We start from the raw sequence: 18,825 nt of genomic DNA on the forward strand, positions 1-18,825 counted from the left end.
CAGCTAAAAGCAAATACGGTAGTGTGATAAGCACTCTCGACTAACCATCTTGCGTGCCTCGGCCAGTTGGGTGAAAACGATGACACTGCACAGACCAAAATACTGTATCATAGGTGCGGGAGCAGGCGGTCTAACCTGCGCCAGACACGCCCTGAACACAGGAGCCGAAGTGGTGGTATTCGAGCAGACGGATCGTATCGGCGGTACCTGGGTGTACACAGAACAGGTCGGTCAGGACCGGAATGGGTTGCCGATCCATACCAGCATGTACCGGGGATTACGCTCGAACATTCCCAAACAAACCATGGGCTATCCGGATTCAGATATCGAATCGAACGATTCCTACGTCAGCCAGGAAGAAGTACTCAAATGGTTGATGGGATATGCCGATAAGCACGATCTAAGTAGATTAATCAAACTGGAGCATCAAGTGATTAGGGTTGCTCCATTTCGCGGCGACGGGGATCAGTGGGTAGTGAATGTGAAAGATTTGCGTGACAATTTATTTTTCACATATAAATTTGATTTCATTATGGTTTGCAATGGGCATTACTCTACGCCACTGATCCCTGAGTATCCGGGATCCGATCAGTTTAAAGGATTGCTCATGCACAGTCACGATTACCGCAGCGAGGACCGATTTAAAGGACACGATGTATTATTGGTAGGAGCAGGCTATAGTGCTTCAGACATTGCAATCGCGACCGTTAAGCATGCGAAAAGTTTGGTGATTAGTCATCACAACCCAGAGAAAGTAAAATTCAATTTTTCATCTCTGATTAAAATCAAGCCAAGTATTTCGGAACTGATGGCTACAGGTGCCCGATTTGTTGACGGTACAGAGATCAATTGTACGACCATAATCTTCTGTACCGGATACAAGTATTCGTTTCCGTTCCTGAGCTCGGAATGTGGAATCCGCATCGAGGAAAATCACGTTACACCGCTGTTCAAACATGTTATCAACATTTCCCATCCAACAATGGCACTGATCGGAATCCCGTTCTATGTCTGTCCCACTCAGATGATGGATTTGCAGGCACGGTTTTGTATTCAATTTTTCACGGGAGCCTTACAATTGCCTGGAAAAGAGAAAATGCTGCGCGACATGGAGGCAGATATTGAGGAACGTCGAAGGCGAGGTTTGCCGAAAAAATCGATGCATAAGTTGGAAGGTGATTTACAACCAAGATACTACGATGATCTAGCAAAGACGGCTCAGGTTGAACCACTGAAGCCCATAGTGATGAAACTATTTGACGAGTGCATGAGACGCCGGGCGGAGGATCTGCTAAACTATCGGAACGACAAATTCGTGGTTACTGGCGACGGTCATTTTAGAGTGCTGTAGAGAGGTATAGTTGATTGGTATTATATGAATAAAAATCGTTTTCGGAAGATATAAAGAATATATTTATGCTTTGGGACAAAGTGTGAGGATATTTAATTTATGCCATTTTTATTTGGCTCTGAAACGGAGTAAAACTCTAAGTTGGGATTAGCATCTAACTCAGATTTGTGTCAAGCAAAATCCACATTAGACATTCCAACAGTTTGTTACAGCTATAGAGTACTCACAGACTCAGAAAAAAGGAAAAAGCTCTACAGTCTCAAAGCATTCACTAGGCGAACAACATATAGGTGGTGGTTAGAGTCTCTATACAATATAGAGTCCCGTACAGAGGAATGCGCAACACTGCGTGGAATACAGACTATTTATTTTTTTCTGGCAACCGGAATATTTGCTGTAACTTTGAGTGACTTTGATCAAATCACAAAATAAATTCATACTGAATGAAAAATTAAGCAACTTTATCGTGGCAAACGGAACATCCCAGCGAAAACCATTTCAAACATTATTTAATCTGATTTATTGAATGCTATTTAATCAATGAATAACGTGTTTAAATTTATTCAAAGGATTTGAGTCAACGCAGGACTCAGGTTATTTTAAGCGGATTTTTCAGGTTATCACCATATCACTGTGACAGAACAATAATTACCATTTGCAGTGAAGTCCAATGTTATACTATAATACCAAAACAAGACTTTTACAGTATTTAGGGTTGGCTATGTGTTGATTTTTATTTTTTCAATGTTATTTAACAAATCATTTTGTTCCACGCATTTCACATTAATGCTAATTTACTGAATCATTGTTTATTAGAAAATGAAATTAATTATCACTTGAAATTTTAGTGTAAATTTATTGCAACACACTGCTTGAATAACGTCCAACTGTTCTTCAATTTAAAGATAACTTGAAGTTGCTTTCTTTATCATAGTTCATATCTGAAATTCCTTCATCATCTTATAAGTTGGACGATATAAAATGGTTAAAATCAGTTCAGATCAAAAAGAGTATAATGAACAGATGGAAGAAAAAGTAAACCAGGTGGTACCAAATATAGTCTTGGTCTAAAATGTCTTCCTTTTTTCAGGTGGTTCTTGTGGAGTTGGAAAATTCTGAAGATTTTTGACGATAGCGTGTTCGATAACTCAGAACGTAATCTAGTGTACCATATTGCAGGATACCTTCTTAAGAGGGCTGGATGTTGTTGGCTCGAATCAAAACTTGTCGAAAGTAAACAAAGTTCATTTTATATCGTCAAACTGGCGCCCAGGTGGTGAAATTGTTAGAATTCCACAGGGTGCTGGAGTGACTAGTTAGAATCGCTTGTGTTACTGGTGCCCGAAAACGAATTAGAACCAGCTAGATTTCCGGCTCCTTTACGGTTGAACTTTACTGGGTTCCGGTAACCATCCAATACCCTTCAGGAACCTCTGTTTAAGGGGTACCATTTCAATGCGGCTTAGACGCATAACCGATGCCTAGGAACCGAAGCGGCGCAAAGCCGTACTTGTTTTGATCGCGCTGGAGAGAATATTTCGGGACGTCACGAGTCTCGTCACTTGTAATGAAAACGTTTCATCAAACCTGGTAACACTCAGGAAATCACCTACCATAAATACCTTTGAAGAAGAATGTCATAATATTCGCAATTAGATAATAGAGTGTTTTGTAACGTTCCGTTTGTGAATTTATCAACTATACAAAAAAGGGAAAATAAGCCTGATAGTCGTTCAATGGCACTGTAGAAGTTCGATGAATCAATTAAAATATGCATTCATCACGTTCTTGTGAACTTGCTGATTTTTATAAGCAATATAAGAAATGAGAAAAGGTAAATATATAAACAAATAGTTTTTCACTCCTATTAATGTAATATTTTTCCTGCCAATAACAATACTCCCCTTGCGAGCACGCATGATGGCATTGCTAAAGAAGTATGTTTGTTTACTTTGCACGATAGGTAGCCGGTGACATGTTCGATTGGTAGATTTGGCTTCATTCTGTGCGAGCCTTTATATAAGTAAACAACGCCTTTGGTGGTGGTATGGATCCATAGACCAATGGACCAATGTTTCCTATAAGCAAATCGTAACCGCCCCCTCTGCTTATAGGAGACATTGGGGGTCAATGGGCCCCTTAATAGGTATTAGAGCTATAGTGGAGATCAAAATACTGATAGAAATTTGTGATGACATCATCATAGTTCCTCGATGGCGGAGTGGTTAACGCACCCAACTAGAGACTGGGAGATCGCAGGTTCGATTCCTGCTTGAGGACATATCTTTTCTAAGTGTGCCAAATAAAAAAGAGTGAATTTTCACCGTATCTTCATTCTCACCGTTCAGGTCATTCTTTCTCTGTCTATTTTCCATTGGGCACGTTCCTAAAACATTATCATATCATTTCTTCTCTTAGCTTGTTATAAAAAAAATATTCGAATTTAGATCAATATTTTTATTTAAGTGTTTAATATAAATAGTGAATAACCCATAACTACCTTACCCTTATCTAACAAATCTTAACATACGTCTCATCGTCCACAATTCGGAACTTGTCATTCCGGAAGTTAACCAAATCTTCACTGAACCTAAATGCGCACAGCTTATGCAGTTTCTTCACAACCGGCTTGATGGGATCCACCTCCGCCGTCGTAGCCAAATCGTCATAGTACCGATCCTCCTGGGGTCCCATCATGTGGGCCTGTCTCTTCTTCAAACCTCGGCGCCAGCGTTCCTCCATTTCCGCACTGGTATCCTCTTCCATTTCCTGCCTCGAAGGCAACTGTTTGGCACCGCTGAAAAACTTGATACAAAACCTTGCCTGCAGATCCATCATCTGAGCAGCGCAAACGTAGTAGGGCAAACCGATGAACGCCATCGACGGATAGCGGATGTTGATGCAATGTTTATACAACTTCTGGACGTAGTTATCTTCTACGATGATTCCACAGTCGCAACTTAGGAAGGGAAACGTGTACCTATAACCGGTACTGTAGCAGATGACACTAAAATCCTGCGAGGTTCCATCCTCAAAAACGGCACCCGTTTCTGTCAGCCGAACAACGTCCGGTTTTGGTGTTACATTGTCTGAGAAAACCGTTTGAGGTTTATCCTTGAGATGGTGACTCAATGTGACGCGGTCTGCTTTCTTCGATATCTCATGGGCAAGATCCATCCCAGATGGACCAGCACCGATTACCAGAACGGTATCACCTATACACAATACAATTGTTAACTCAAGTTAATTTGAATAAGATGAAAGTTTCGAAACTTACCCACAAATGGATCATTGCATCGATAATCGTGACTGTGCATTTGTTTTCCTTTGTATATGTTCGTTCCCGGATAGTTCGGTAACTTTGGCGTATGGTAGTGACCATTGCATATTAACACGAAGTCAAAATAGTACGTATCCAGCTTATCGTTGGGACAATCGCGAACAATTACCTCCCACTGCTTCTCATCCTTAGTTGGTTTAACTCGTATCACATAGTGGTTGAACTTGATGTTTTCCGTTATCCCGAAACTGTCGGAAAACAGCTGAAAGAAGGCAAGCATATCCTCCGCCGGTATATAGCTACTGTCCTGTTCCGGAATCGGGAAATCCGGATAACCCATGATCTCCTTCGGTAGGTTAGTCCGCAGTCCTTTGTACATACTCGAGTGCACATCGATGCCATACTCGTTTTTGTCCACCTGTTCGTTATACACCCAAGTACCGCCGAGCTGTTTGGCCATTTCGAATACGGTCACCTCGCCGCCGGATTGAAGGGCGTGGCGGGTTGCACACAGGCCAGCCGTTCCGGCTCCGATCACGCAATATGTGGGCTTTTTGCCGCATACGGCCTAGAACGGGGAAGATGGAGAATGGGATGGCGTTAGTGTTGTGTTCATGCATGATCTTTCCATGCAGCTACTCGAAGAAATGATAATTTTTTTCCGATCGTACCACGCTAATATACAGTATACATCCAAACTGCTCTAAGAAATAAAGCATAATAGCAAAGAAATGAACTTCTATTCGAGCAAGATTTTTCCAAACTTATTGAGTGCACTATGATACAGAGAAACTATAGAGAAATAGCTGAACATACATTAAAGTCGATTTTTTTTATATTGTAACGACATATAATTAGCAATTATATGTCGTTACAATATAAAAAAAAGGAAAAAGATTGACTCACTATAAGTCGTTAATAAAAAAGGAAAAAATTAAAGTCGATATATATAAACTCCTGTCTAAAAGTTCTACCTGGAAACTGGTCGTGGATATTCTTCGACAGATACAAATATGTCTTTGTTGATAAATTCACATAAAACGAATGATATGGCAAGGAAACTGCAGCTGTAGTCTTAAATCCAAGGCTTCACATCATCCACAATGATATCAAAAATCTGCCGGTTATGTGGACTACAAAGAATCATCAGTATAACAAACTCTACGTATTCTTCAAGTTGTAGTTTCAAATAGTCGGATTTCCACTAGATAGAGTTCTCATATTGACAACTGTGAGGGTAGGGTGTAAGAAATTAATCTTGTTAAGGTCTGGTCGTGTGGGGATTTTAATTAGTCTTGAGTCGGTTTTGAGAGTCTTGCAACTGACCGATGTATTACCTATAATGGATCAGAACGCTATTTTTCTTAGTAGTTTATTCTTAACTTTTTTACTTTTTTAACGACATTCAATTAGCTAGAGATTATTAAGTATGGAAAGTTATAAAAATTTTATCTACCAACAGTAAAATGGTGTTACTGGATAAGATGTGTAGTTTGTGATTGATTCGATATAATTAGCAGAAAAATATTGTGAGCTCGACTCACATAATGTTTATGCTTCACTCTCAATTTCCTGTACCGATGGAATTCTACAGAAATCAAATGAGATGAACCTTACAGTATAACAATAATCACTTATGCCGTCATTCAAGGTCTTGTCTCCATTATCATTGCTTACTGTTGCCAAGTCTGGTGTAACTCTCTGATCTCCGAGTTGCTTTCGTTTTCCTGGTCGGCGCAAATCACTTTCCTCAGTCGATGTGCTCATATAATCTTATTGAGTTCCGACAGCGTTCCCGGAATGTTTACAAACAGACCGACTAATGCGCTGCGACTACAATCCCCCATATTGACGTCGCCCACGTTCACATATAGATTGATTTTTGCATGTACTCCATTAAACTACATACACCTTTCTCGCAGTACATAAACAACTGGCAGCATCGTTTACTGCCCGTCTACTGATAAGCGATGCATCGCTAATGGCACCGAGCTAGACCAATTTACGCCCGTCCTCCAGCTAATGGGATTCCAAAGCGCGATTGCGTCTCTCCTGTCCAATTTTCGCAAGAAGCATGATGTGGCATCAGAACCCAAATATGTACACCAAAAAAGAAACAAAAATTATGTTGTCACGCAGGTTTCATTCATTCAATAACCATTAGCACGACTGATAAAGAGTAATTTTTTTAAGTGAAGCAAAGAATGTGTCGTTACACTTTAACTTTTGGATTTGGTTTTCGTCGGTTGCAAACAAACTTCACTCCAGATGTTTTTTTGCCTCTCATCCTATCAAGCGTTCGCGTAATATTCATTAGAAACTTAAAACACTGTTGCCGGCCGTTCTTATTTATAGTACGAGTTCTTATCAATCACGATTTGCTTTAGTGGCAGTTTATAAGATGCAAATTATGCATCTATACAATGTAGCTGGGTTGAAATCCTGCTTCGTTTCTGTTCGCTATTCATAATTTGTCGTTAATTTGACGGCGATAAGTAACTGAATCTAATACGCGGTAAAGCAGCTCACCTTATATTGCTCTTGTAGGCTAGACAGATGAATTCGCGTTGAAAAATTTGATTATAAACATCATGATGAATGCTTTCACGATAGCATGATTGTCGTCAATCCGACTAGGGGTTTGCTCTGAAACGGAAATTGTGTTTTCGTTTTTAGACCTAGCGTCAATCTGGCGCTAGCTTATCCCTGTCACTAAGTTAGTGTCGGAATCTGATGAGACGAAGTCGAAACGCAAATTCCATAGCTAGTTTAGTTATAAGTGTCCTTAACACGCAAATTTGATTTCAACAATTTTCGCCTTAATCGAGAAAAAAATTATTTTGGCTAATTTTTTTTTCCAATTTCTAGTCGACAAACGTTTTCCAAAAACTTGCATTACGTTGGTGACTGTTGATTTGGTCACATTTCGCCAATTTGCCTTGCGAGTAGTTCAGATTATCGCGATGTGCGAGCAAAATGTTGTTCCACATGTTTCGATACCGTTTCGACAACTGAAGAGCAAATATCAAAAGCAAACAGTAGGCATGATGTTATACACATACATCTTTAAAATGAGGGGTGTGACGGTTTTTTTTAATACACGATGAAAAAAAAAGTGCCATGTTGAAGTTGACCAATTTATGATCGTAACACCCTTTATGGTTACCAATTGGTCGGTGTTAAGTCAGACTGAACTAAGTGACAATTTACTGATTTCGAGAAAAACGTACTTCTCGGCGGTTATGGTAGCTTGCCAAATCACGCCAGAACTTCATTGGGCCGAAGTTATCATATATTTCTCCAGACACTCTTACTATTACAGCTTCGAGTCCATGATTTTCCTGGGGAAGAAAATCTTAGTTTTGAGTCCGCAGTTAAAAATTCCTTGTCAGAAAGTTAGTTTCTGTGTAAATTTATCGGCGCAAACACTCGAATTTGCTGGGGACCTCAAGCTGTAGTCAGATAAAACGTTTACCCGGATGCCTTCAAAACGGATTTTTGATGTGCGTGTGTGTAGGATCAATTTTCTGTTGTCGTCTGCCATCTGGCACAAGTTATTACTGATCGTATCAAGATGAAATTTTCACTATTGAGACAGGTTATTTTCTAAATAATTCACTGTTAGAACTTCATAAACTCGACCATTAGAGGTGTCGGTACATAAATATTAAGGTATTCAGAATCTAAGTGCAACAGGCTTTAACATTTGATTTAACGTGTCCTTAATTTGCGCTCAGCTCATTTGATAACTCTACCTCTGTCCCAATTCCAATTCAGAGACCGTACATAAACCGAGAGGCTTCATGAAGGAAGGTGAAGGAATTTCAAGAATATCTACGTTTGTCTACATTTCGGAAAGCTGGAAGCATAATAAGCATTGGTCATCCAGTGGAATCATGATTGCTGACTTACTGAAATATGTTCCAGGTATCATAACTAATTTTCTAGCGTCACCCGTAAAGTTGGATTCGGACCTTTTGGCAGTCGCGAAAACTATTCAATACCCGACTCGAATTAATATCGTGTCTTTCTACATCCCGCAAGTACAACAGACCGCCGTAAGAGACCTCTAGAAACTCATTGGTCAACTTTTGAGAACCTCTTCAGTTACAGGACTACCTCATCACCCACCAGCGCAGAGTGGAAGAAATTCGACCAAAAAGGCATTTAATTCGAAGCCCCTGGAAAAATATAATAATATATATACTAAAAGTTGCGGAATTTTGTAATGTAAATGTAATGTAAATGTAATCAAATTTGTTCACCGCAAGCAACTCGCGCCAGTGATATAAGACTTTGAAAAACCGGAACATTGCCGATTTTCTTCAAATTAGAAGCCGAATTCAGAGCCGCTGCAAAACTATAAAGTATTATACACCAAAGTTGAGCAAAACTCCAACAATCAAGACGCATTCAAGTTTGTTCACCGCACGCTGCTGTGGCCAGAGTTATGTAGCTTTGAAAATCCGGAATTTACCGGTTTTCATCAAATCAGTAGTCCAATTCAGAAGTCGCAGCAAAACTACAAAGAATTATACACTAAAATAATTTTACCAGATACCCTACCCAAACCTGTACCCGTAGGAATTGGGCTGGATTCAGGTTTTGTTATCACAGGGTACGGGTCGGGTCGGGTACTTTAACTGTTATGTGTCCAACAAAAACACCTTTAACAGGCCAACTTGGGTACCCGGGTACCCACAAATTGAAATGCTCATAACTATGGCTTCCTTTATCCGATTAGGACACTTTTAGATTTTTTGGATTCAGGAACTCGTCCACTTTCTAATTTGTAAAATTGAACCGAATCAATGGATCTGGTACTTGGTAATCCGGATTTTCCGGAATAATGTTCCAGTACTAGGTATGGTTTGTAAATTTTAATAATGTCCTAGAAATATGAGTATCAAAACTCTTCAAATTGTCTCGGAAGTTTGTTATTTATTGTTGCGGGACCCTATGGCAATTTAAACAATGAAATTGGAATGGAATGGTCACTCACGGCCCCACGGGAACCTGCTCCGGAATGTCCGTTCCGGGGAAAAATCCCCAAATGGTTCCAAAACTACGAGATACAGCCTACTGATGCAATGCCAAGAATTTTGATACCCATATTGCTAGTATTCCATTGAAGTTCATAAATAGTATCCCAGTACTGGAACCTGCTTCCGGAAATCCGGATTCCCGGGAACCGAATGAAGTAACCCGGTTCATTTTTACCAAGTCCAAAAGCGGATGAGTTCCTGAATCCAAAACACCCAAAATCATCAAAATCGGGCCGAAATTACCTTAGTTATTGGTATTTCAGTTTTGTGGGTACCCGGGTACCCACGTCGGCCTGTTACGTAGTAAAAAAATTCAGGAGCCCCTCCTAACTCCTCCCCTTACTATATCAACAATATTATTAACCCAAAAGCTTGACTTAGTGAAGTTCTAAGATGTCACAAAGTTTCAATTTCCAGCAAAGGATAAAACATAGGAATTTCATTAATTGGAACCTTTTTGCTAAGAAAATGATCATTTATCAAATTGAAATATATTTTTATGGTCATTATTTATAATTTTTTGCATATTGGTTCATAATTACAAACGAAATACACAAAAACTTGATAAATATAGTATTCGTCGAGCATTTGCTCCGATGTAAATGGGAATATCTTTACGTGCTACTGCTCGTCATTTTGACATTCCAAGATTGACCATTCCATTTGCATTCTTCATGTAACAATTCAATAACATAACATTCATTGATTTATCATTGAAAAATCATAAAATTTGGGTAATATCTGTACTAAATCAACCAAAAATATAGGCGGTCGGATTTACCCCACCATTTTTTAAACAGCAAAAATGAACGTTTTCATAAAACGCTTGTATCTCAAAGTTTTCTCGATATGCGAATAAAATTCTATATGCAGAAAGTTGCCCAGAAGTCTAACCTTTAATTTCGTATATAAAACGACTTGATCCGATGTAAAATGAGCATTTTACAGCCAAAACCATTTACTAGGTCGAATTTGCCCCACCTTACCCTACTGTTAGTCATGGAAATATTTATGACTTTTTGTGACAAATTTGATTGCATTTTGTTTCTTAACATTCTGTTGGTTCATTGTGCATTTTTACTCATTCGGCCAATCACGAAATGCAACTACGGGCAATCTACCTAAGCTAAGCCAAGCTAAGCTAAGCTAAATTTGATTGCTTTTTATTTCCTATAAAATTCCGCGGAGTACTCAAACAGCTGACTTAGTGAGGAACCGACAACCTAATAGAGTCCCTCATGGTTCCGTACTCGCTGTCTCGCGTTTTTAAATATAAATAAACTCTTTTCGAAATTGTAGAACTGTTTCATTTGCATCGTCACCAGTAAAAGGGTTCACAGAATTAGAGGGTTCACAGACTGCGTGCCGTTGGCTTCATTGTCGCCGCTTCAAAGGGTAGTACACTCAAGTTTTTTTTACGCGGTTTTTTTTTGCGCGGTATTTTTTTACGCGGATTTTGAAATTTACGCGGTTTTCATTTACGCGGATTTTGAAATTTACGCGGTTTTCATTTACGCGGTTTTTGAAATTTACGCGGTTTTCATTTACGCGGTTTTTGAAATTTACGCGGTTTTCATTTACGCGGATTTTGGAATTTACGCGGTACCCATCAATGAGGTTCCCTTTATCGCGGATTCTTAAATTTAAGTGGTCTTCATTTACGCGGATTTTGAAATTTACGCGGTTTTCATTTACGCGGATTTTGAAATTTACGCGGTTTTCATTTACGCGGATTTTGAAATTTACGCGGTTTTCATTTACGCGGATTTTGAAATTTACGCGGTTTTCATTTACGCGGATTTTGAAATTTACGCGGTTTTCATTTACGCGGTTTTCATTTACGCGGCTCGTATCCCCCGCGTAAAAAAAACCTGAGTGTATCTCAATTTATCTCGAAATGCAACATTTCGGTGCTCCCATGCGATTGGGCGGAAAATCATTATTTCCAGGATCCTCGGTATAACTATTAACCGGAAACTATCCTTTTTGACGCATTTCCAACAAACGAAGGACGATTGCAAAGTGCTCCTCATCAATACTATAAGTACTAAACGCCCGAAATGCCCCCGTATGCAAAACCCTCATCGTAAAATATAGGCAATTGTACAAAGTCGAGATCCCCAGTCAGAACCGGAGCTGTACGATAGACATTCTTGCCAAACTTTACCATAGCTCGACCAGAATTGCTTCAACTTTGTTGCCTAGCACCTCTGCCACCGCCTCGTGCCCGGTCCTATGCATTACTGCATCTTACAGTGTACACTGAGCTTTTTGAGGAGGACTTCGAGCGACTACTGCCTACTTTCCAAACTACCATATCATAGTTAACTCTGCGCTGAAACGCCTGCATCGTGTACCAAAACATACTTATTTTTTACACGACTTTAAAATAAAAAATAACGCTTCGCAAGTCGCGCAGAAATTCAGACGAAGTTGGAGTTAGTAGTAGTTAATGTAGTTGTTACTCTGACCATTCCAAAACAATACAATGATCTTGTCCCATATTTCGAGGTATGTACAGCTAACATAAATTACGGACATATAGATTCAATTTTCAAGTCTGGCGTTCTTATTGTTCTCTATTACACCGATTTCTGTTGAATGTTTATCTATAAAAGCACGAACACCGACTTAGCAACTATCTATTTTTATTTTGGACGACGTGTGAATCGCATTGAACTGTAAGATACGGTCATTTGCGTAACGCGAAAATTGACTCCCCAACCATGTAACAAATTGTCACAAATTTATTTATAGCCTCCACCCTCCCCTAGTACGTTACGTAACAAAATCTTTAAAAAAATGTCTTCAGTAAAAACATGCTCCGTAACGGGGAGTAAAATACAACCCCTCTCCCATATGTCATAACATGTCACACTTTGTCGCAAAAAAGCGATACGTAATTTATGAATGGTCCCTAATTTACAGAAAACCTATAAATATTTCTCATGTGTTCTGGACAAAAAAGCTTAGTTTTACTCTTAATTAGTCGAAATGTAAAAAAAAATGTGCCATGAAAATTTCATTTATGGCGCAAATTTCCGTGTAAGTATTGATTATTTGCAACAATTTTTATCGAAAATGTTAGAAATTCTATAAAACATTATGTTCACTATAGTGTGTATGTAGGATGAAAAGCGTAGTTTTAAAAATGGTAAAATTTTATTGATATTCAAGATTCCCGTGCCTTAAAGTTACTTGCTAAATAAATTTCCTTAAGGATTCAGAATATACTGGTCGAGATTGCACATACCCCGCGTGTAGTCAGAGATTTGTACCTTGCCAAATCACCTTCAAGTCAAAGATTCAGACTGAGTATTGAAGCGTATCTATTCCCCTAATCCAATTCCTAATGACGCCGTGTTGGTTAATTGAGTCAAACCTCGCTGGACTGAGTAATGGCATAGTAAATGGGTTTACCTAGCGACTTAACCGATTTCTTCGAATCGAGGAAACGTCTATAGTAAGTACTCTGTATTTGATAACTATACCTCTTTTATAGTTAAAATAAAAAAAATGTTACAGGTGCAATTTTCCTAAATCTGATCAATACTATATTTGCATAAATATTTTTTTGAGTTTTGGCGTGATCCCTTTATTTTTTTTTGTTGGTTTGGTATCAAACATTTTTGTGGTAGATTTTCTTTCCTTCCGTTGCATTGACAAAACAACTTGATATTAGCGTTTCACAATAAAAAGATCAATTAATGTACTCGAATTGATTACCAAAGAAAAGTAACAGCTCAATTGAATATGTTCAGGAAATTCACTTCGCCTGATTGTCTGTGATTGGTAGGTTCTAAAACATGAGCAATATTCCCCCAAAATGATGTAAGAACGGTGAACCGTTGCAACGAGCACTCTACACTGGGCAATTAGTCCAACTAACAAACCGGCTTCGGTGGAACCAGTAACTTACCGTTTCATTCACCATCCTAGCAAGTTCACGTTCAACTGATACGCCGAAGAAGGAAGTATAGTACTCTAAGCTTTTCACTATTTAAAATCACTTCACTAACAGCACGCAACTGATGGACTGGATTTTTCTCCGATAGATCCTTTCATTTACACCGCCCGTTCAAGACTACTGATCGATTCTTTACTCCAGTTTATATTTATTGACTTCATGCGGCGTTTACATCGACCCCAGTTCATACACGATCAAGCTTTCCACATAATTAAAGTTTTGCTTCATTTTAAATATACATACTTGTAGTATTTCCATTGATTCCGTTTATATAAAATATTATAGGGTTCATGTGGGCACTGATAGAGCACACCGATTAGACAAAAAAATGGCGCGTGTTGTCAAATCAGTGCAAATGTTAAAATGACGACTAGGCTAAACCAGAATGATGCAATTAATCTAATGATCGTTCTCCTTAAATGAATATGTACATTTAATTGCGCTGCAGAAACAGTTCAAGAATATGTTTCAGGAAAAATTCCGTTGTTTAGTCTTGTCACTAAAAGGGTTTACCAGAAGAGAAATAAATCACTCTGACCGGGTATTTTTGTTTTCCGCAATCATGCGATACACTCGTGTTGTGATCTGATGACCCTTCGTGTGCGTTAGTTTCATCGAACTAACTTTTTTTAAACACAAACAGTGACTATAGTACTGGGAGTCGAGCCCCCATCGAGGGAACGCATAACTATGACGTGCGCACGCTACGCTCCAATACTATGGAAACCACGTGCTCGACCTACTACCACCAGATTGAGAACGCTCACACAATGTATATAACCTACAGACAGGACAGTAGCGTACGAGACCCATTCATTGATAACAGGACGAGTGGAAGAATACATGTGTGAGATAAGTGTTCTCAGCGTCATCGGTATGAAATGTGGCTGAAGATGGTACAAAATCCAACGTATTAGGTGTCTATCAATGTTGATGCATGAAAGAAATTTTTTCGTCTAGCCTACGAACCCTGTTTTGTCTGGTTTCGCAACCCTGTTTCAGCTGGATCTTTTTTGCTTTTCGTGGCCTGATAACGCTTAGAACCATAAACATAACGATGCAAATATTCATTTTTGGCATTAAAAAGTCTAGCTTTGATTACGGCATAAAAGCTAACCCTCAAAATTAACTTTGAAGGAGGAACTGTTATAGTCCAAGGACAGATCAAAGAATGCGAATCATTTTCTCTTCTGTTTACTGCTAACAGCTGTACTGGATGAGAAACAGTTCGTCCAGAATTTCGCATCAAAATGAATTTTGACAGTTGGCTTTTATACCCTAATTATAAGTTTGGTGAGGACTGCACTGTAATAAAAGGAAATGTATCAGTGTCGTGAAGTTGTGTCACCGTTTGGACCTTTATAGCTATTTATAGTTTACCATTTATCCGTCAGTGTCATTCCAATCGAGCACGAGACCTGTCAATAGCCGTCGTTTGAGAAGGATTCGAACCAACTTTCTTCGGATTAAGAGCATTTGACAGGTCTCTTACTCGATTGTCGCTGTCTAGCAAGTATTTCGTATCCAATATCACATGGACCGGACCTGATTATCACGGTTAAACAGCAATAAATAATGCCTTTTACAAATATGCCAACGACTATTACACGAGATATGCGAAACCGCTTACCCTATATTCTCTTTTTGGGGTGAACTAACCAAAAAACGGGGTCCAAAGGGCTAGACCGTTTGTTACCGAACTTGAACTACTTTCTTAGTTTATTAAAAGTTAATTCAAAATATCATTTTCATCAATCCAACAGACCAAATAATCTGTCAGGTTCCTACATTCCGAGTCATGTGATGGTTCTACATGCAATTTTCATCGAACGGGATGTAATACCGCCGTATTTCTTTGATCAGTGAATAACAGTAGCCGATATATATTTGAAGATTCAGTAGGATGTTGTACCGTGGATGAATAAGGTGGCTAGTGACCGTAATTTTATCTTTCAACAAGATGATTGTAACACCTACTCACAATTTTGAGAAAACTCGGAAATGTGCAAACATCTTGAAGTAAGCTAGATCGATTACCATCGAGCAAACAACCCTATGCCGTACCGTAAGAATTAAATTCCCCTAGGTACCAGTAGCCAGTCAGTAGTAACCCAAAATTGCCTGTGCTCAACCTAGACTAAACTTTTCCTGTACCAATTGTATTCCCTGGTTAAAATTTTAAGCTACTCCAGACTTTTGGTGTTCCTGAACGCGCTTGAAACCCCTCGTTTGATCTTAAATTTTAAGACCAGAGGTTGTTCGCTTCCGCTTTGTGTCAGCACTATCGTGAATTGTTATATTTGACGATTTCTCAAAAGAAAAAAATTGGCCTTTGCAAAGAGCAGTAACAGATGTCCTCACAAGGTGATCGTCAGAGCACCACTAAGCCAAGATAACATAATGATTCGTCGTGGTGAGTTGCCTTGCTTTCTCTAGTATTTCTGCAAAAAAGTGCTTAGAACGTCTTCTAAGAGGACGCTTCCGATTCTCCAGACGCTGTTTGTACGCGGGGCATAGTAATAGATCATGTGCACTCTGTCCACAATAGGCATACTTTTCAGCATTCCCTATGCAAGTGTCATCTTAATCGTTCTCTGCGCACTTGCTACACCGGGACCTTATCACTACAATGGGCTATTTGCTTGTATTTAGTGCGATGCATGGCGCGCAATACACATAACGGAACACACAGACGAAGCTAGTCGAACAAGGCTGTTCCACCAATGGTCCCATTCGGTACAAGATTCAAGGGGAATACAATTTCATCCCGTCCTGTGCGATTGCCATTGAAAATCTACACTCACTGCAGCAAGGGTTCCTTTAAACAGCAAACTCGAATCGGTGAGCACACCGTCGAGCTCAATTTTGTGACCCGGTATGTAGACGCAGTAGTTTTTCGTAAAAAACTTGCCGCCAGTAACGTCATTTGCTTGCTTTAGATAGAATATAACAAAAGTAAAAGTGATGTTTGACAGCTGAGACTCGGAAAATATTTCACTGAAAATCAGAAAACAAATCTCTCTTTACTGAGATATCAGTTTCCAAATTTGCTGACTACACGGCTTTTGGAAAATTGCCGAACCGAATTGAGTGCGTACGGTCTCTTGTAACTATCCAATGGTTTTCAAACAAAACAGCCTTGTCAAATCAGCAAATCTTATCCACAAATGAGAAAGCAACAAACTGAATTGTAACGATACTTTTGCTGTTCTCCTAATTCACGAACGAATTTTGTCATATCGAAGCGCAAATCCTGCTCATCCAGTGTGTACCAGTGGGATGTTATACAACTTCTGTTGTATTCACAACCTGAAGTATTTCTTCAGGGACGGAGAGGCACAGAACTAAAACTCCGCCAAGGGCGCCAAAAGACCACACTACAGCCCTGCCCATAATACCTCCTATGGCCATGGTCCAATTTCACCTCCACTGCATTGTGTTTTGATAGTGATTTAAGTTGGATCAACCCCTGAAAACTCACCATAGTACGGTAGATTCCATATAAAAACCATATCTTGTTATATTTAGAGAGTATAGAGACCATTTATGGTCTTTTTAAGCGGTTGTATGGTGTTTGAACGCACGAGAATTTGCTATGGCTAACAACTGTCCTCAAAAGGGAAGGCGATTTTTTAAGCGGTTACATCCCTCTTTATTTTTCAAAAAATCGAATTGTTATTTAAAACTTTATCTGAAAGTACAACTTCTTGAGAATATTTTCCCAAATTTTTATAGAGATGCGAGAAATAGATCGGAAGTTACAGCGCGCTTCGTCTACCATCGTATACAAGCGCGCTTCGTCTACCAAGAGCAATGGTAACATGAAATTTTAAAATCGATTATCTAGAAATGTCTTATTTCCAAAAATGGTTTTTCCATGATCACGATTGCCGAAAAACTCTTCATTTGTTTTTCTCAATTTATCGTAATTAATACTTCTCGTACCTTAACGATTCCTTTTTTATGCATAAATTTCTGTTTTGTAGATAAGAATTTTTTAATACAATTTTTAGAGCTCAACCCCAACCCTAGACTTGCGTTTTCTGCCCTAGAACGTTGCTATGGGGTACAAACGCGTTTGATCGCAATTTTCGCAGGTGAAAATGTAAACAAAAGAAATGTATAATGTATCTTTTTCTTCATTTTTTAATTGCAAAAACAGCTGTGCAAGTGAAAGTACGGAATTTATTGAATCAATGATACATAAATTGGTTTAAACAAAAAAAAACTTTAACTTTGCGAATTTTCAACCGAATTGAGAACAATCAAATGACCCTAAAAGTTAAAAGAATGGTCTAGAATTGGCATAAAACAGAAATTTGATATTTTTGGAAGAGTGAAAGTTTAAAAACCAGGTTTTAGAAAATACCACGAAATGGGGTGGAAATTTAAATTTAAAAAATATTTCCGACCAGAAATACATTGGTAACTGGCTATACCACCTTTTCTTACTCTTAGGAACTCTAAATTGAATTTTGGTTAGGGTCGCAGGTCGATAAATGCCGAATTCTCCTCTTCAAGGCCGAATTCCGAAGAAGGCGTGGGGTACATTTGTCCCCAGTGCAACGTTCTAGGGTTAAAACAGCGATTTTTTAGGAAAAACGTGCCGAATGCAGGAAAAATTATCTATTCAACTAATCGTTAAGGTACGATTAATACTCATATTCTAATGGGTTTTTTAGTTTTGAGATTTTAATTGATCTATTGGGCTGCAATCGTGAACACCGCAAACCTAGGGTTTCGGGGAAAATGCCATAACTCCGCCAATTATCAACATATTTTTATGAACTTGTTTATTTCACTACAACATATTTCACTGAAAAATTTACTACCAAAATACTAAATACATATTGATTCTCGTCGAACACGGAAATCAGTGCAATTTTTTTTTTTAATATTGCGGGATTATGGCGATGAGCAGGTTTGTTTTTAAACATGAAAAAAATGATTTCAAAATACTATTTAAAACATGGTTGATTTTTTTCTGGAGAAGAGTTGAACAGAAATTATTTCGAAAGAGTACCTGTAACTGGAGCAGGTACCGCTTCTATATGTTACTGCTGCCGGTCGCTAGAGAATTTTTGAGAATAACTGAGGCTTTGAATAAAGCAGCTGATTCAGCTGCTGCAAGTCGGACTATTAAATCTTTTTCTTTTCAAATTGCCGTAGGTTTCCAGCACCA

The 18,825-nt window shown here is 38.8% G+C and overlaps 2 protein-coding genes across 3 annotated transcripts; one reads left to right on the forward strand and one right to left on the reverse strand.

Moving 5' to 3' along the window:
* The first annotated feature begins 79 nt into the window (after positions 1 to 79).
* On the forward strand, positions 80 to 3,088 carry LOC131692950 (senecionine N-oxygenase-like). The gene is made up of 2 exons (XM_058980375.1): positions 80 to 1,355; positions 2,442 to 3,088. The coding sequence occupies exon 1, from the start codon at positions 80 to 82 to the stop codon at positions 1,349 to 1,351; it is 1,272 nt and encodes a 423-aa protein (XP_058836358.1). The 3' UTR covers positions 1,352 to 1,355; positions 2,442 to 3,088.
* A 705-nt stretch (positions 3,089 to 3,793) lies between these two features.
* On the reverse strand, positions 3,794 to 13,771 carry LOC131691010 (senecionine N-oxygenase-like). Of its 2 annotated transcripts, none has more exons than XM_058977135.1 (3): positions 13,596 to 13,771; positions 4,629 to 5,199; positions 3,794 to 4,566 (listed from the first exon to the last, which is right to left on the reverse strand). In XM_058977135.1, the coding sequence occupies exons 1-3, from the start codon at positions 13,608 to 13,610 to the stop codon at positions 3,863 to 3,865; spliced, it is 1,290 nt and encodes a 429-aa protein (XP_058833118.1). In that variant the 5' UTR covers positions 13,611 to 13,771; the 3' UTR covers positions 3,794 to 3,862. The 2 variants fall into 2 exon arrangements, with proteins under 2 accessions (XP_058833118.1, XP_058833117.1); XM_058977134.1 differs by lacking the exon at positions 13,596 to 13,771 and adding an exon at positions 6,309 to 7,348.
* Positions 13,772 to 18,825: the final 5,054 nt, after the last annotated feature.

This window comes from Topomyia yanbarensis, chromosome 3, assembly GCF_030247195.1.
Source record: "Topomyia yanbarensis strain Yona2022 chromosome 3, ASM3024719v1, whole genome shotgun sequence".
NCBI lineage: Eukaryota > Metazoa > Arthropoda > Insecta > Diptera > Culicidae > Topomyia > Topomyia yanbarensis.